Source organism: Cryptomeria japonica, chromosome 9 (genome assembly GCF_030272615.1).
Source record: "Cryptomeria japonica chromosome 9, Sugi_1.0, whole genome shotgun sequence".
NCBI classification, from domain to species: domain Eukaryota; kingdom Viridiplantae; phylum Streptophyta; class Pinopsida; order Cupressales; family Cupressaceae; genus Cryptomeria; species Cryptomeria japonica.
The window spans coordinates 124,585,450-124,604,373 of NC_081413.1; the positions used below are offsets into that span (position 1 = coordinate 124,585,450).

General features: G+C 33.8%; 1 protein-coding gene across 1 annotated transcript; it reads left to right on the plus strand.

Annotated features, from left to right (window-relative positions):
- The first annotated feature begins 6,860 nt into the window (after nucleotides 1-6,860).
- Nucleotides 6,861-16,503, plus strand: LOC131047068 (uncharacterized). The gene is made up of 7 exons (XM_057980895.2): nucleotides 6,861-7,350; nucleotides 9,766-9,808; nucleotides 14,861-14,917; nucleotides 15,214-15,328; nucleotides 15,556-15,670; nucleotides 15,872-15,971; nucleotides 16,057-16,503. Exons 1-7 carry the CDS (start codon nucleotides 7,004-7,006, stop codon nucleotides 16,156-16,158), a joined length of 879 nt encoding a protein of 292 aa, XP_057836878.1. The 5' UTR covers nucleotides 6,861-7,003; the 3' UTR covers nucleotides 16,159-16,503.
- Nucleotides 16,504-18,924: the final 2,421 nt, after the last annotated feature.

An 18,924-nucleotide genomic window follows, 5' to 3' on the forward strand; every position in this document is an offset into this window, starting at 1 on the left:
AATTTACTTGAAAACTTTATATGATTTATATCAGTCTTGTAACTACTTTGTTTAATTTTAAAAAAATGTTACATATTATGAGCAACATTAATAAATTGTTGGTGGTAGGGAGGTGGTGTCTAGGTGGCGGCTGGGCGGCGGCTAGGCGGGAGGCCAGCGGGTTCTGGGTGACAGCGGTAGCGGTAGGTGAGGTTCCAGGTGGCAGAGCAGCTGGCGGGGGCGGTGGGATCCTAGCGACAAGGAAACTATTTGTGGTGGGAGATCACTGGTTGGGAAGACCGCAGGGTGTTGGGTGGTGTGGAGAACGCCTATCATGGCAGTCTTGGAGACCATCTGTGGCTCCAATGACTGTCATGGTAACGACTTGGCCTAGGCAAGTCGTACGACCTGGGGCCTAAATTTTTTTTGCCTCTAGAACACCTGACACCAAAATATATCAAATTTCATATCAAAATTTGTGGAAACAACCTCTTGAATCCAACCGCGAGGTCCTTTTGGTACCAAAAAATCAGCTACCCCTAGAAATGGAAAAAAAAAGCAACTGCACAAACCCCCAAATACACAGATGTGAAGAACAAGGCCCAAAATCTCTCATGAAGAGAATAGGGGCATGCAAATCTGGAGCTCTGATACCATATTGGAGTTGAGGAAAAATCAACTCTACAACTCCCAAAGATCACCTACATGCAAACATATCACAGAAGGAGAGAAGCAAAAAAACTATGGAGGCCAAAATTCAGAGATCTAGAAAAGAGGAGTCATATTGATTGTGTGAAAAGAATGCAATTCAATAATTATAGTTTTTATGCAAATACAAAGAGAGAATCCTTATAAAAGGATACTCGAAACCCTAAAGGTGAAAACCCTAAAGAATTATAAGATTCCTAAGTTTAGCTTAAGCATAGAGTATAATAGACTAATAATTAAATAAATAATTATTAGCTAATAAAAGATAACTCTAACAATGAGCAACATTAATGAATAGTCATTTTCTTCACAAAATTATGTACATTAAACAAAAACTACCCAATTCAAGTGGGTGATCTCCCTCTCACACAAGTGTTTATGTGTGTGCATGCACACACACACGCATGTGTGTAATTTGATTTATCTTTTCTATATTCTATTGCACTCATCTATAATCTACCAAACAAGTGTTAACATTCTTCTTACCCCTTATCACTAGGGTATAACTACAACTTCAAAGAGCATACACTCAAATCTTCATTCTACACTCCTTTCACTAACATTTGATGCACACTAAAGGGGGCTTAAGAAGAATGAGAAACTAAGAAGTAAAATCAATTACCACATGTTAGTTATAATATATATCTAAAAATCTATATAGAACAATACAAATAAATATCATATTAAAAGTATTTCAACAAAATGCATGCATACAAAAAGTGTCTCCATGGTAAAATTAGGATGCACAGTTGTCATAATTGTTATTGTGTCTTAAAGTATCATTACTATGCCTTAGAATTGATAAATAATATGCTTGTAGAATTTTTTTGACTTAAATTAAAAATACTCACTCAATAATAAATATTTATTTTTAAATTATTAGAAATAAATATAATATAATAATTTCTTTTTCAAATTTTAGATCTTAAGACCTACAAAAGGGTATTTTCAAAATTTATTGAAAATATTTATGGTTTGTGAAAACCTAGAATATATATAATTTTTTGAAACCCTATCTTTTTATATATATTGTTTTTTGAAACCTTATCTTTCAACTAGGTTTTCTCAAACCACAAATATTTTCAATAAAATCTGAAAATACTCTTTGATAGTTCTTAGGGCTTAAAATTTGAAAAAATATTTTTATTTATTTTTTATCGATAATAGATAATTATATTAATTAGTCTAAAAAGTATACATGAATTGAAAAAGCACCATAAATTGCAAATACCCCATCCCCTTCCACCCCTACAACTAACACCCTACCATCCTCAAAACAACATTCACAAAATGCACCTACCAAAATTGGAGCCATACTCCATATTGCACTAATCCTAAAACCCTTTTTTGATACAAACTAACAAAGATATAGTATAAACGAGTTCAACATTTTAATGGGTTTCTCAACAAACCCTAGGGTGATCCCATAATACTTGGATACACTTTTTGGCAAAACATGACACTGAAATCAACATTTTACACCAGATATTTACTTTCTAACACTTATAGCAGCTAAACCATTAATAATTGGAAGATGAAGTAAATTATTGATTTATGAGATTTTTCATATAGATTCTAAATATATATTTTTAAAAACAATTTGAAATGAATTATTCATATCGTTATGTAACTTTTAATAACTTAATATTTACACTAATCAACATTTTTCAGAAGTGACATTTATTATGTAGTTCATAACATTTTTTATAGCAAGAAGGAAATTCTAATTTTTGAAATATAGATTTATCACACCAATATATGGTGGATGGATAGTTTTCCATAATTTTTTGTGACATTTATATTTTTTAGTTAAGTTTTGAACTCAGAGTAATTGTAATTTGGACATAGGTGTATTCCATAATGCATAACTTTTTTTTGTATGCATTTGAATTAACTTCTTCTTTTTGTGTTGAAATGAGGATATCATTACCTAGGGAATATATGTTTTTAACAAATTTTTTCCTCTATTTTTTAAATTTTCCAAATGTGTGAAGCACAATCCTTAATGTTTGATGAAACCTACATTCATAACAAATAAAACATAAATATGCTAATGAAATTAAATATGTTAAAAACTAATGCTTTTTGGAAAGCTTATAATAAGGACTAGATACTTGTGCTCTTGAAAGAGAGGTCACAAGTTCAAATCCCACAAGGGGGTAGGGTATGTACACCTTATTGGCTTTGGCCCATTACCTATCAAAAAAAAAAAACTTCTAAATAAATCATTGGAACCCCCAAAAGCTAATGTAAAATTGGGTTTTAATTAGCATTTTGATAGGTGTGAAGGAGACTCCATTTCAGGTATTATTTAAGAGTGGAGAGGTTATATCCAAGGGATTTTGATCTAAGAGGCTTTGATCTAACTCTCTTCAATCAATTACTTCAAATGGGACCTCTCAAGGCTTAAATCATTATATTTTTTTAAAAAGTATGATTTCAACAAAAATCAGGATGTATCAAAAAGTGTAACTCGGTATTGTGGGATCACCCCTTATATTGACAACAAACACACAAAAAAAACCCAACCACCACAAGCTACACCAGACTAGATTTTCTACAGCTTACCCTTCGAGTCACAAGGCTCCTAGGTCTCCGACTTGTCTCTGCCTCTTCGGCCTCGTAGTCGATCACATTCCACAATCCAAGTCTTCCTCTCCAACTACCGCACATCTAGAAATTCCTTTAGTGATACCCAACCCATTTGGGCCTCAGCCCTACACTCATCTCTGTCACCAAACACACTCCACACTAGGAAATGTTGCACCAGGGTCTTCACATAGCCAAATTGGCCCCAAACACCATGATGCACCACAAACCTACTCTAGGCTTCGCCATAGCCAAAATTATTGTCATGCCACCACACCACTCTATCTTCACACATTCTTTCATAGCCCTTAAAACTATCTTCTTTGACTCTAGTTCGAAACCCCAAGCCATAAACATTGAAGCAATACCAATGTTGGAGCGATATCGATGCTCTAACTTCAATAACTCTTCACCTAGAATCCATTTAATGATCTGCTAAAAAACATGGTCTTCAATCTTAAACACCTTGTAGAGTCTCCTTTCTATGATCTTGCCACGAAAACATTGTTGTTGCCTAATAGTTGCCAATGAAAAATTTGCTTCCATGGCACTTGTCACCCACTCAAACTTCAAGGCCTCCCTCATGCACAATGAAAATGACACTAATTCGATGAAAATATAAAGATCAATCACATCCGTTGTCCCTACCATTAAATGACTATATTGTGTGCCATTGCCAAACTTACCAAGTCATGAATGTATATCTCTTAGAGATTCTCAAACAAATCAGGCCAAATACCTCTTAATGATGACAAAACTATGTTTGACAGTGTGTCTGCCACTTGGTTGCTACATCTTTTCACATGTGTTATTTTGTAATCCTCAAAGGAGGAGAGAGCACAAATAATTAATTTAATATGTTTATTCACACTCCAAGCGGTTGTCTCCCCTTTTGCAATAGTGGTGACTACCAATAACGAATCCCCTTCCAAATATAGATGGTTAACCTTCAATTTTTTTGCCATTTGAATAGCCTTCCAAGCAAATTGTACTTCTATCTCGTTATTGGACCCATCAACAAATTATTTTGCACCAATTGCCATAATATTCCCTTGAGAAACTTGCGCCACAAACCTTGCACCAGACAGGTCAGGATTTCCCTTAGATGCCTCGTCAAAATTCAATTTCATCCATCCCGGTTCAGGACATTCCCAATTCTCCTTCGAGTCAGTTGATTCAAGATTAACTCAAGAAGGCCCTTGAACATGCCTGAATTTTTTTTTTATTACACTAGGTTTTCTTAAACCATAAATATTTTCAATAAAATCTAAAAATACTCTTTGGTGGGTCTTAGGGCTTAAAATTTGAAAAAATATTTTTATATTATATTTAATTCTAGTAATTAAAAAAAAATCATAATAAACAGATCATTGTAGTCAAACATAAGGTTTTTTTTGGTTTTTTTTAAATATACAAAAATTTGAACGTTTTAAAAGAAAAGTATGACCCATTAGAAAAAAAGAATTGTCTTCAAAAGAATATGTTTTACATTTTTTATGATAAATAATTAAGATATAAAGTAGAGACCTTCATTGAAACAATCCCAGTTTCAATATTTTATTAAAAAAGATTGATTTTTTTCATGTAAAATATATTCAAGTTAAATAAGAGAGAAAAAATAAATCAAAGAAAAGAATAAAAATTAGTATATCAAAATTGGAGGCCCTTTAAATCAATTAATTTATCATGTCAATTTTATTAAAAAAATATTTTCATTTTTAATAAAAAATTACAAACATAAATTACACTTTTTTTTTTAAGTATAGTTGTTTTATACAGTTTTAAAATTATTATATATGTTATTTTCAAGTGTTTCAAATTAAAATAATACATTAGACATTTACTTTATAAAAAGTTAACATGATTTTAAACTTTAACCCTCTTCAATTATTAATTATGAATTTAACAATCAATAGTTTAAAAAAAAGGGGTCTTTAATATCATGGGGTTCCCAAATATACTTATGAAATAATATGACTAACATAATATACAACTAAGCTATAAATCAAATGCTACTACCAAACAAAATTTTATCTAAAATAAGACAAATATTCACATGGGATTTCATTTAGTCCCTAGTTATATACCTTTGAACAGATACCTTTGCTCTCATTAGGACCATCTCCTTGTCATCCAAAGATAAAATAAAATGTATAAGACAAAATAAGAGTCATGATAACTTTGATTCATTTTAAGAATAATGATAAAACTTTATCATAATAAAGTTTAAACTATTAAACACACTAAACATAAACCAAACATATTCCTTTCATAGTTGATTTTTTTTTTTTTAAATTATACACTAACAAACTTATTTTATCAAATTATTTACTTTTTAATAAAGACAATTAAATTGCATATATATTAACATTTTTATTATTAAACTAAAATTTAAAAAAATCTAAAAATACAAATTTACCATCTACATCAATAGTTAGACTTTGAACATTCTCTCAATCATCATTTCATATCTAATGTGGACTTGGAAAAATCTAAGTACAAATATTTTCACACATATGAAATCTATTATAGATAAAATAATATCAACTTGAAAATGTTTTAAAGACATATCATCATGTACCTTACATAGGGCATGTGGTAGGCACTAATATTCACATTAAGGAATAAAAGTACAAATTTAATGAAAGATGGACTACCATTAAAGCTAAAGCCTAGAGACAAAGATTGATGAAATTGATATCATATTCTTTGTAGCTTTCATTCATTATTATTATTCAAAGAATTTGTTGCCCTAAATTCCTTGAAGAGACTTGTTTGTTTGTTTGTTTGTTTGCATTATGGATAATATTCTAGTGTGGATATTCTTGTCCATGAGATATTTTAACGGCCAAGTCATCATTTTGACTATCATATCTAGATTTTTTTTCCCCATTTTAATTTTAATATATATTGATAAAGTATTGAAGGAAAGAGAATATACATAATTTTTTATTAATTAATCTATATTTTATATATAATAAAATAATCTCTTTGGAGATTTTTGTGGGTTTTAATTTTCAACAAGTAAGACTAAGTTAAAAAGGCAAGAAAATTTAAACAATAATCTAAGCATAAATTTGTAAAAAAGAGAATATATATTGATTTTTTAATAAATTTATATTTTATATTTACTAAAAATAACTTTTAGGAGATTTTTTTGGGATTTAATTAAATGTAAAACTAAATTGAAAAGGCAGAGAAAGTTTAAATTAGTACAATAATCTAAGCGTGTATTAAAATTAAGTATACATTTATTAATTTATTGGGGTCCGTTCCTTTAATGTTTTTAACGCAAAACCACATGGCAACCTTACAAGGCATTCCGGTGCTCACGTGCCATTGTAGTTTTATTATACGGTGTGCACGTATAAATATACTCATACGGTAGCCACGTGCACCTAAAGTTACGGCTCCAGCTGTAAAATAGAAAACTAAAAATAATAAGAATAAAGAATAAATATTAAAAGGAAGAAAAAATAAGAATAATATGTCGTTAAAAGACAACGATGGTTTGCACATGTGTACGGCGGGGATACATCTGAGGAGACTCTTCCGGACACCCGGCGAACCCTAACTGCTCGGGAGTTAGAGGCCGCCAAGTGGAGTGAAAAACGGTGAAATAAGATCTCATATTTACAGCTGATCTGTTTTTTTTGCGTTCAGCAGGAAGAAAAGGAGGCAAAGGAAGGAAAGAAAGCAGGCAGGCTGAACGCACAGAAGAGAAAAAATGGGATCTATTGAAGTGGTTGTGAAGGAATTCTATGATCCATTGAATGAGAGAATTACAGAGAAAATGTTGCGGTTTATTAATGTGACCGCGGGTGTGGAGTTGGCCAGCGCGGTTCCCACACGCGGTTTGCCATATGTGGACAGTCCCACTCCGATGTTTGTTGCTCTGGCTGCTTATTTGGTGGGTGTCTGTGGTGGATCGCTGTGGATTAAGATTGCAGGGCTTAAGCCCAGGACTGTCGAGCCCAACTGGCTCAGGCTCCTTGTCGTGCTGCACAATGCTTTTTGTTTGATACTCAGTGTGTATATGTGCTCCGGCATTGTTGCGCAATCTATACATCTCAAGTAAGAAAGCTGAAACCCCCCTTAAGCCCTGTTAGGTTTGCTGTGTTTGACTTTAGTTTGTTTTTGAAGTTAGGATTCTGAAGTTGCATGCTCTGTTTTGCCATGGCTTTTGGACTGAGCTTCAGGGATGCGTTTTTGAGCGAGGATTTTTGTTTTTGTTTTTTGTTTTTTGTTAAAATGGGTTTTCTGAGAGTATATTTTGTATCTTGATTGGTTTTCCTTGGAGAGTTGTTATCTTAGGTTTGTCAGGAGCCACCTTAACTAATCGAATTTTTATGGCAGGAGTAATAGTTTGTGGGGAAGCTAATTTTTGTAATACTCTGAGCTGAAGTTATAACTTTATTTAAAACATTATCCATGAGATATCTAGAGTGTTATAGTGTATGAGTTTTTTTTATCAATTAGAGAGTAGATGCAATCCCGAAACACTCTAGATTACCATTTAAAATAACTAATTAACAGCAATTAGAGAGTAGAAAAAACTGTGTTTGTATTTTTCTTTTTATTCAAAAGCTTGCATCTACAATTTATGGACTGTGAAAAACTTACACCATCTAGCAATTAGAGAGGTTTTAAGCAGGTTGGTTCAAAACTTGGATCAGGTTATGTTTTTTGTGTGCCTGTGCGTGATAACATAATTCATTAATTTTTTTTTTGGGAAAAGAATGAGATTTAGCCGTCACAGTTAATTGCTTTCCTTCAAATAAAAATGGTCTGGTACCGTCACAATTAGATGACCCTGCTTGAGTGTTTACTTTGTTAGTTTCAAGTGGTGTTTGGTGTCATTGAATGGTTGAATTCGGTTGTGTCCTAGTGATATTGATGTTATGCATTGGTTGATATTGCTGGTTTGGATTCTATCTTCAAGTTTTAATCCAGTAAGTTTCAAGTCGTCCGAATGGCTCAGATTGTTTTTAACGACTACGATGTTTCAAAAATATTAGACAGAAGATAACCCAATTACTGATATTGTGCACAAAGGAGAAATAGTCATCATAAACAAAGAAATGAATGCGGCTGTCTTCCGGAATACAAGTTTATCTTCTAGGCTTTATAGTTTATAGCTTATATCAATCTAGCTTTAGACGCATCAATTACCAAAACAAATGTGGTCTCGTTAAAACAAACAACACTTCTGGGTATAAGCCATCTCATCATGAGTGATGGAGAAACTGGCAACGACAGAACTAGAACATTGTTTAAAGTGGTTTTCGAAGACCCTTTTGCTGGGGTACATAATGGGGAGACTATTGGGATTTTATGTTTTGCAGGGATTTTATTGGTATGATCAGCAGGCGGTCAGGAATCAGGATCAATTGCCTCCAGCAATGTGTACGCCTTGCTGGAAATTTTCTCCAAAGGAGAGATTAGGCATTCTAATAAGCGTGGGTTTGAGTATAGGGGCAGAGATTCACCAGCCCAAAATCGAAATCAAAAACTTACAAGGCATTGGACACATGCTATCCCCTTTCTTCTGTCGAAAGTTGGGCAATTCATTACTTCGAAAACTGGTACACCTACTTGAGCCGTGTTAGAGAACAGAGGATGGTTGTCAGAACGAAAGCTTCAGGTTCTAACCCATAATTATGGAAAATAGAAAACACAAACGGGCATAAGGCCATTCCAGATTCCAAGACTGCCAAAGATCGTTTAGTTGAATGGGTAGGGCTAGACCTCTTGAGTTTCTGAGTATGGATGGGCTAGATATTTAGGCTTTTAGCATTTGCAGGGCTGTGCTGATAGCCCCTGTATGTAGGGTATATTCCTGGATCATGGGGATCACCTGCCAGTGCCTATCTCCAGCAACATGTGCGTATCAACTGCTTGAGAATTTATTTGCAAGAGAGCTCAAGCTTTTGGTGTGCTGTCATTTTAATATCATGGGACAGTGGTTGAGCTCTGAGACTTTGCCTTTCAAAAACAAATCATTCAGACCAACAAACAACTTACAAGAAAAAAACCCAATTACTAGAGGATCATGGTTGTTTTCATCTCATGTCAAACTTATATATTCTAGGGATATTTTGGTCTTTTAAAACTTAAAAGAATTACTTTCTGAGTGCGCTTTATAATTTATTAGTGGGAATGGGGATTAGGTAGCTAGCCCGATGATTCAGTGAATTTTGTGTTATAACTTATATTCCATTTTAACTGAATTTTTTGGATCTGGTGAAGAGGAGATGTTATGTTGCTCAGATTTTTAAGACATTCTTATCTATCGAAACCATCCCCTCCTTTCGTTTGAAGGTTGTCAATCCTTTTTTTCTTTGCATCTCAGCAACTATAAATGAACACAAGGAAGTCTGTGATCAGGCTTGTAAAATTTTTGGTTTGCTTTTAAGATATGGTGGCATATTTAATTAGGCTTTGATATGGATTGAGGCAAATTCTAAAACTTGATTTTCTTCTGAGCAGATATTCTGTTTGGGGCAATGCTTACAAGGATGATGAAAAGGAGGTGAGTTTATCTAACATCTTCTCTCATCTAATCTTTATGCTATATTCCCTGGAGTAGAAAAGCTATAGTACATCACCTTCAATTTCAGATGAAAATTTCACTTTTCTTGACAAGTTTGTAAAGGCGCTTTATATTCTGGTCATTGAGTAGACAATAATTATTGTTATTTTAGTTCCCCTTTCCCTTTTGACCAAAGTTGCATGGACACGGATACGGATTCAAATACTGATACAGTATCGGATACGGATACGGCCATTTTTTAAGACCCCCAATATGGATACGGCTGGATACGTCATTCATAAAAAACACATACACATATATTTAACACAATTTTTTAAGTTATTCGAGGAGATTTTCATTACTTCAAAAGCAATATAGACACATAGATAATGATAAGTTGATTTAACATTTTACAATATGCAAAAATAGTAGAGTTGCATTGGAAGATAACCCAAAAAATGGGTCACTAAAATAGAAAAACATTTCATTTGTCTTTCTCATTTGGTGTAGGTTTTGTTAATACCAATTTTTTTTTTTAAATGCATGAATGAAGTTTTTAAAAATTAAATTTAGGAAGATTTACATCAAATTTAAAAAAAAATCAAAATCACTTAGTATCTAGCATGGTTGGAAATAACTGTTTTTTGGGCACGTGTGGGTACAATATTCGATGTGTATCCGGGCTGTATCGGATACGTATCCGTTTTGGAAACGGGAACGGATACTGGGATACGCATGCCCAGGGAGGGACAGAGGAGTTTCCGGCTACTCTGCTTTTGACAATTCAAAATGCAAACAGCCATTTCTTGCATGCATGCTACAAGCTGGCTTCTACATATTTCTTGCATATCTAAATTTCTGGTTGTATTGGATATGATTTTGAAAAGCATTCGATGCATTATTCTTTCTCTTATATTTGCTTGTGCCTTAAACTTGTGAATCTCCATAATCTTACCATTCTACTTGGGTGTGTTAATTTTAGTACTTTCAGATTAGATGAAACTCAGAAAATCAGAATTTGTTTCTAACTAGGTTAATTAGATTTATTGGTTTTCAGATTTAAGCATAGTAAGAAATGAATGCAAAAGAGACAAGACAAAGTTACCCTGGGAAAACCTCCTAGGAGGAAAAACCCAACCAGAAAAGATCCTCAGATCTGATTATGGTTTTAGATTCAATTGACAATTACACACTTATCTGGAGTATAGAAGTTGCAGTCACAAGGAAGATGATATAGAAGACTACACAGCTAGTTTGTTGACAGTGATCATGATTTACAGTCCTTCTAACTTGTCGTGCTGTGCATGCACCTTTCAACTAGTTCACAGTCCTTTGCTTGAGCCTTCAATGGAGATCCCTGTCTTTGATGATAACTTGTGAACACCAATTAGATCTGCTGCACATACATGGAGTTCACTGTGATCACCAATTAGATCTGCACATACATGGAGTTCGCTGCGATCACCAATTAGATCTGCACATACATGAAGTTCGCTGTGACCTAACTGATAATTTGCTGCCTATGAATGAAGCTCACTGTGATCTGCTGCTTGCAAAGGAGTTCGCTACCCAAGAAGGATATATTTCGCATTTACTTGAAACTGCTTTATCATATTGTGAGAGGTATATGTCTTATTTATAGGAGAGCAACCACTCCTCATCAAGTCAGCTTATGATGAATTCATAACCTTTAATTTATTTGCATCACTTTAACAGAAACCCTTTATTAGATAGGGTCGGCCCTATTCATGTAAGCATGTTATCTTGCACGTAGCGTGGTAGTCAGGAGTAGCATGGTGTTTAAGGAGTGCGTGATGTATAGGGCCCAGCCCTAAGAGTGGCGTGTGGGATGAGAAGGGCCCAGCCCGTGGCAATTGGAATCCGCATTCTACCTAGTTACAATCAACAGGGTGTACATGTCTTACTGATTGCATCATATTTATCAATCTCTTGTAAATGAATAATACACTGATATATGCATTTGTTGAGAAAAGTATTTTAATTAATGGTTCCAATAGTTTTTAATATGACTGAGCATTCCTTGTGAGTGTGGGAATGCTGGTCATATAATTCATTTTACCACCCCATTACTGGGTTCTGCAAGAACACGAGCTTACCCGGACTGGTCCAGACCAAGTGCAGATCCTGGTCTGGGTAAGACCTGGGTTTGCCTTTCAATTCAATCTAGATATGTTCAAACATACCTGGACCAAATCCACAGGCCAGGTAAGGAACTTGTTTAAGCTCAGAGGAAAGCTGCTTGGGACAAAAATGCAGTCGTTTAAAAAAAAATCGTAAAACCCTAATTTACTCTACCTAACAGCTGCATTCTATATTTAAATTTGCATATTTTGTGCACATTATGGTTCGTTATTTTTTTTCATAGGTAGATTGAGAGTTCTATTAGAGCCTACTCAGATGAAATAACATAAAAAATTGACATATGAAGAACCAAAAGATGCCACATCCTACAAACTAAACATGTTTTAAGAAGCCACATCCTTAATTTTGAATATTTTGTGCAAATTATGGTTGGTTATTTTATTTTCATAGGTAAATTGAATGTTCTATTAGAACCCACACAGATGAAATAACATAAACATTTGACATATCAAGAACCAAAAGAAGCCACATCTTACAACCTAAACATGTTTTAAGAAGCCACATCCTACATTCTAAATGTGTGAAAAATGGCTACCTACATTCTAAACAAAAAATCCTGAAACCACATGATAGCACAACTATAAAGAAACCAGACCTGCAATTACAGGAAAATACAAGCCCTTGAGAAAGGAAAAACTGTCTTTTGAAGTACTTACACATGGACATGCAGCAAATACAGACACAACCAGATCACCCACTACAAGAAGAGGGGTCAGATCCACTACTTCACCCAGAGCACCACTACAGCCAGTCACCTCCTGACCATCATATTTGGCATTGGCACTACAAGCCACCTTGACATTTCCAGAAAAGCGTTCTTTGTTGTACAAGTAAAACCATATTTGCAGAGATCTGACTTGGCGAAGAGGCTTGACACATCCAAACAGCCATCCCTAAAAAATTACATGCAGCTCATCAATTCATCAATATACAATGCCAAGCCCCAACAACACAAGCAATCACCTCTTCAGTTGAACCATGAACAGGGCCTTTATCGGTGGCCATGAACCCTTCCTCTGAGCTTTTGCAAAGAATTACATTCTCTCCCCACCCAGCGGAACCTTGCCTAAAGTCTACTCCTTGACCACCAAAATAGAAGCTTTGGTCCTGAGTGTGCAGAAATTTCCTGGTCTGTTTCAACCCAAAATCAACTTAACAAATTGAAGGGTTTTTAGCATTGGGAACAACAAAGGTCTTGTGCAGGCAGTGATCCATGCTTCATTCTGAAAATACCACCTCCATGCAAGAAGGAACTCCATCTTGATCTGTGCAACACATAGCAAGAGAAGATCAGCTGCTCTATTACATTACCTATAGCTGTAAAGAAAACCAATTGCTTCAAAACACTTAGTCAGCAAACACACTTCTGATAAAATTTTGTTATGCTAAAAGTCCTGAGGAGACCCGTTCGACATGCCTGAAATAATCACCCGAGAACTCTTTCAACAATTAACTTCCAACTCTAATGAACTATGCTGAGGAAGAGTGCACCATGCCCCGTGCCAGCCACAATGGGATTACCTCCCGAAACACCATAAAAATCCAATTCTTGGAAACCTTCTGGAGGAGGTTTCCAAGAAGTGCCTGCTTAAATTGGCTATCATTAGTTCTTTTAATAACATACACACACACATATGTTAGAGCTAACCTAGACAAACCTGAATCTGAATGGCAACATAACTTTACTGTAGTGCCCAGCTGCAGATTAGACAATTTGCTTCATTGCATGCTACTCTAAGGATATGTTTGTAATGCTCTCCTGATGGTCAGCAGGATGACGATGAATTTGTATTACCTTCACGTGTTGCACTTCAGCAGTTATTGATAGCAGGGTTGCTTGTAATATGCCAAGTCTTTGTAGACTACAACAAAATTTAGAAGCACAATGGGAAACTTGATGAAGATTCTTTTGAAAGATCACTGAAGCTTAAATAGTAAAATGTTATTTGGGTGCACTGGTGTGTGGAATGCATGTATAGAGGACTAGTGCTGGCCCCCAAAACTTGGGTGCATGTGCTAGGGGTGTTCGTGAACTATAGACACAAGGTATATATTTTTTATTTGTATATGGCATATGCACAAATATATAAAAAAATATTGGGAAATTCAAAATAATTGTATGGATATGGGTTCACGTCCAGTATTTGTTGTCTAAGTTGCATCCATTATGGTGTTGTTTGCGTTTCCTGCGGTCTGAACTTTTCTATGTAAAGAAAGTGTGGACCCAACTGCTTTATCTATAACGTTACCAGTGGGCAATCTGAATTTTGTCCAGAAAGGAAATGCTTGAAGCTACAGACTGTATCTAAGATGTTGCTTGTATTTTGCAACTAAATTGCATTTAGCTACAATCCACTGCACTACATGCTTAACAGCTGGGTATTTTGACATCTTGTAAGTGTCCGGATTTATTTGTGCTAATTGGAATCAATCAATCCTGGATGATATTTCCTTTCAGATTTGGATCCTTTATGAGCCAGATTTATGAAAATTAAGTGTAGATCATAGTATATATTCCACAATGGCAAATATCATTTGGTTATATGCCTGCTTATATCCATATAAATTTTGGGCGCTTAGGAATCACTGTAATGGATTTGAATTGCCGTTGTTGAAAGTTTGTTGGTATTGCATTATACGTTATGAGAAATTTAACGTTTCAGATAAAATAATTAAATTACTATCGATCCTGAAGTTCTTGCAATGTTACCTTTCAGAACTGTGAAATGTGAATGCACAGTATATAATTTTATTTATGCATGTGTGTTTTCAAACATTTCAATACTTAAAATTTGCATCATCATTATGACTCTTTTCCTTGTACATTCCCTACTTGTGAACTGTAACTATCATGTAGTCTTCACTGATAACTTGATTTTGTTTTATCAGATGGCATACTTCATCTACCTTTTCTACATGTCCAAGATTGTTGAGCTGATGGACACGGTGAGATTATTGTGCGTCTCAGATCTTTAAAATTATGATTCTAGATTTTGTTCTAGAATTTGACTTGAATATTTCAGTTAGTGGGTACTTTCCAGTGCCTAAAAAATTGTTTTTCTTGTTGTGTGTTTAAAGCTTTTCTTGAATATTTCAGTTTGTTGTTGTACCTTTTAAAGCCTGTAAATTAACTTTGTTGCATATTTAAGATATTCTAGTATCTCAGGTTTTTAAAATAAACTATTCCTAGACTCTATCTCAGTTTTTGCATAGAAGGTTCACAGGAGTTTTTCTGTTTTCAGATGATAATGGTGCTAAAAAGAAATGTTCGCCAGATCACTGTACTTCATGTATATCACCATGTTTCTATTGCTATTATTTGGTGGATCATTGCCCATCATGCACCAGGAGGAGATGGTACTTTCTACTGATTTCAATCACCTGTTTTTATCAGGAATTGTGCTTTCTACTTTCTCTAGGCAGAAGTGTAATTTCTAGATGAGGGATATTAATTTTTCCTTGTATATTGAAAGGTTAGCAAAACTGATTCTCTTGAGGAGAGAGTTTGCTTTCTCCTTTAGATGTATACATAAACATTATTCTTTTTGTATAACTTTTGATTTCTTCCATCTTGTTTTGTGTAGCATACTTCTCTGCAGCGATGAACTCGGCAGTTCATGTAGTTATGTACTTTTATTATCTGCTTTCATCAATTTTAAGAAACAAAGAAATACGTCAAAAATACCTCTTCTGGGGAAGGTAAGATCTGTCTTTTCTTCTCGAGTTCAGCCCTGAAACGCATTACTTTCTCAACCAGATGAGAAAAAAGTTCTAATACCTGAGGATAATGTGATTAATCTTATCTTAGGATATTTTGAACTTATGCCATCTTCGCCCAAAACCTTCTATAAATTCTCAGTCCTTTTTTTAAGATGCTTGATATTCTGTGTTTGTTTTCAGATATCTCACCCAAATCCAAATGCTGCAATTTGGTGTGAATATGGTTCATGCTTACTACTGTGTGAAAACACAAGCTCCATATCCCAGATTTTTATGCAAGGTATCATGGCCTTCCACTCTGCATAATAAGTGACATTTGCAGATCAATCATAACTATCAATCTAACTGTGTTTTATTTATTGCAGATTCTGTTTTACTATATGATCTCATTAGTGGTATTGTTCTACAACTTCTACCTGCAGAAGTACAACTCCAAGTCATATGTGAAGCAATCGAAGCTTGAGTAATAGAAGAAACCCAAAACCCAAAGCTTCTCCCATGTTTGGACGGGATGTTAGACTCCAGATAACTCATTGTTCACATAATTTTTTTATTATGGTACTGGAGTATAATTACCCCAATTAAGTTTTGTGGGTGAAATGTAACAGGAAGGAACTGCTTTAATGCTTTTTTTTATAATGGGCCACCAATCGAGGGTCCTCTTTTTGCTAATTTTGTGCTTTTTTATACCCACAATGTATTTTGTTTGTGCCTCGCTTTTAAGTGGAATCCATGTGCACAAGCGTTGTACTGTCTTGGAATTGTTCTGCTCTGTATCAGAATGCACTTATAGAGGATACTTTGCTCACCAATTTTGTTCAGTATACGCTTTTCACCAGTTTTGATTCTGAACAATGCATAAGACTGTCTCCTGCAACCTGCTTTAAAAGCTTGTTCAGTTCTGCACACTTCACTGTTAAAGCTTGTCTTGCTCCAGTGGTTGCAGAGTTTACTTTTAAAAGCTCGTTCAGTTCTTGCAGACTTTCACAAAAGTTAATTTTTTATCTTACAACCACAGAAAATGTCTAGGCTACTTATGAGGAACTTCCGAGTTTGCTGGAGAGGACAGGACAGCTATTATATTAATTTAAATAAATCAAGAACAGCTGGAATAAAATATAATATAATCAAAATAACTTCATCAAATTAAAAGCTGCTGAAATAATTAAAATAATTTATACAAACAAAAAGTAGTTGAAAAAGGGCTGGGATTTCGCTTTATTATAAAATATATAAGTAAAGATATCAATTGGAGCTATTTTATTTTATTTATTTTAAGATGTTTGAATTTTGGTTAACACATTCACGTTAACACTTAACTCTATTATCTACTTATTCAAATTTATTTAGTGAACACCTTCAAAACTTTGTACGAATATTTACCCATTTAATATTCCATTTAATCTCTCTTTTTCAATGTATATTTAATTGTAGAAAATCCTATATTTCTGTCCTATACGAAAACTTTAGTTTCATAGAATTGTAAATTAAATAATTACATTCATTTTCTGAACGTTATACATGTTAAACATGAACTCCTGAACTATGAAAATCTCAATTGTTATCAAACCTCAAGACCTTGCGAAATAAAGATTTTTAAAAATATTATCATGAAAGTTTTCAATTATTATTTTAATACTTATTTTGAGAAATTTTAGTGTATAATAACCACCTCTTAAGGCATTTATGATGATCCATTCAAGATATTTGAAAGCATGCTCTAACATCTTCAAAACATCTTTTATTGGAGTATTAGAGTGGTTTAAGAATATTCAAATCAAGACATCTTTGCATTTAGTATCATAATTTATCCTACACATTTGCATTTAAATTATTTTCATACAAATTTTTAAATTATTTTCATACAAATTGTTAAATCTTTCCACACAATTTGTGTTAAGAAGGGACTTGGACCTTGACTCTAGAAAGTCTAATAGTGTTATTAGAGCAGCCTAAGAAGCCAAAGAATATTCAAATCAAAACACCTAAATGTTTTACATTTAGTATATTAGTATTCATCCAACACTTTTATATTTGAATTTTTTTTCTTCATAAAAATTGTATTAAGAGGGGACTTAGACCTAGGCTCAAGGAAGTATAACAATGCCATCCTTTTGAATTTTTTTCAATTTTTTTCATACAAATTGTATTAAGAGGGGAGGGGACTTAGACCTAGGCTCAAGGAAGTATAACAATGCCATCCTTACTTGGCAAGCCTTTAAAGTTATTATTTGATTTCATTTCAACTTTTGAAAAATTTGTGAGCATGTGACTAATAGAGATAAGATCGCCATCCTTACTTGGCAAGCCTTTAAAGTTATTATTTGATTTCATTTCAACTTTTGAAAAATTTGTGAGCATGTGACTAATAGAGATAAGATCCTCATGGCAAGCCTTTAAAGTTATTATTTGATTTCATTCCAACTTTTATATTAGAGTTGAAAACTCCGTTTTGATTTCATTTCAATTTTTATATTAGAGTTGAAAACTTCACGAGCATGTGACTAATAGAGATAAGATCATGAGAAAAGGCACTGTAATTATGGGAGAGGAAGTCTAAGACCATGACAACAAACATACCAAACTAGAATGTATAGATTATAAATATATGGTGCTTTAGAAGTATATCCTTAACCTCTTATTCACTTTAGAAATTTACTTGTTATGTTAGTGACTTGGGTCATTTATATTAGTTTAGGATTTACTCTGTGTTAATCAATCTTTTATTTGTTAAGATTTATATAAATTTTGAAGAGGGTATCATTTTAGTTCTCTTCATTTTAAAGAACGTAACTCATCCAACTATTATATTTCTCCAATATTTTTTCCTCTTTTTAATTTTACATTAGTTATGAATATCCTTTTGTTTTCATTGCCCTTTCTTTTGATCCTTTAGGTGTTAATCTCTCACCTTCCACATAAAAAGAGCCTTAGGTTAAACCCAACCATGGCCATGAAAATACTTTTTATCCATCTTAATGCAGAAGAATTACTCGACTATGATGCTTATATTATCACTATAGATAGTTGCAATGTTGCTCATACATCTCTTCTTAAATAGAACTTTGCTAACAATGATAATAATGCTGATCATTACAATTTAGTGGATGCCCTTCACACTATGCTAAGGACAAAACCATATGAAATGGAATTGCTTTAAGATGTAGATCAAAAGTTGAACTCATCAAGCTTGCCTAATAATATATCCATTCCCTTACCTTTCAAGCTTCCTT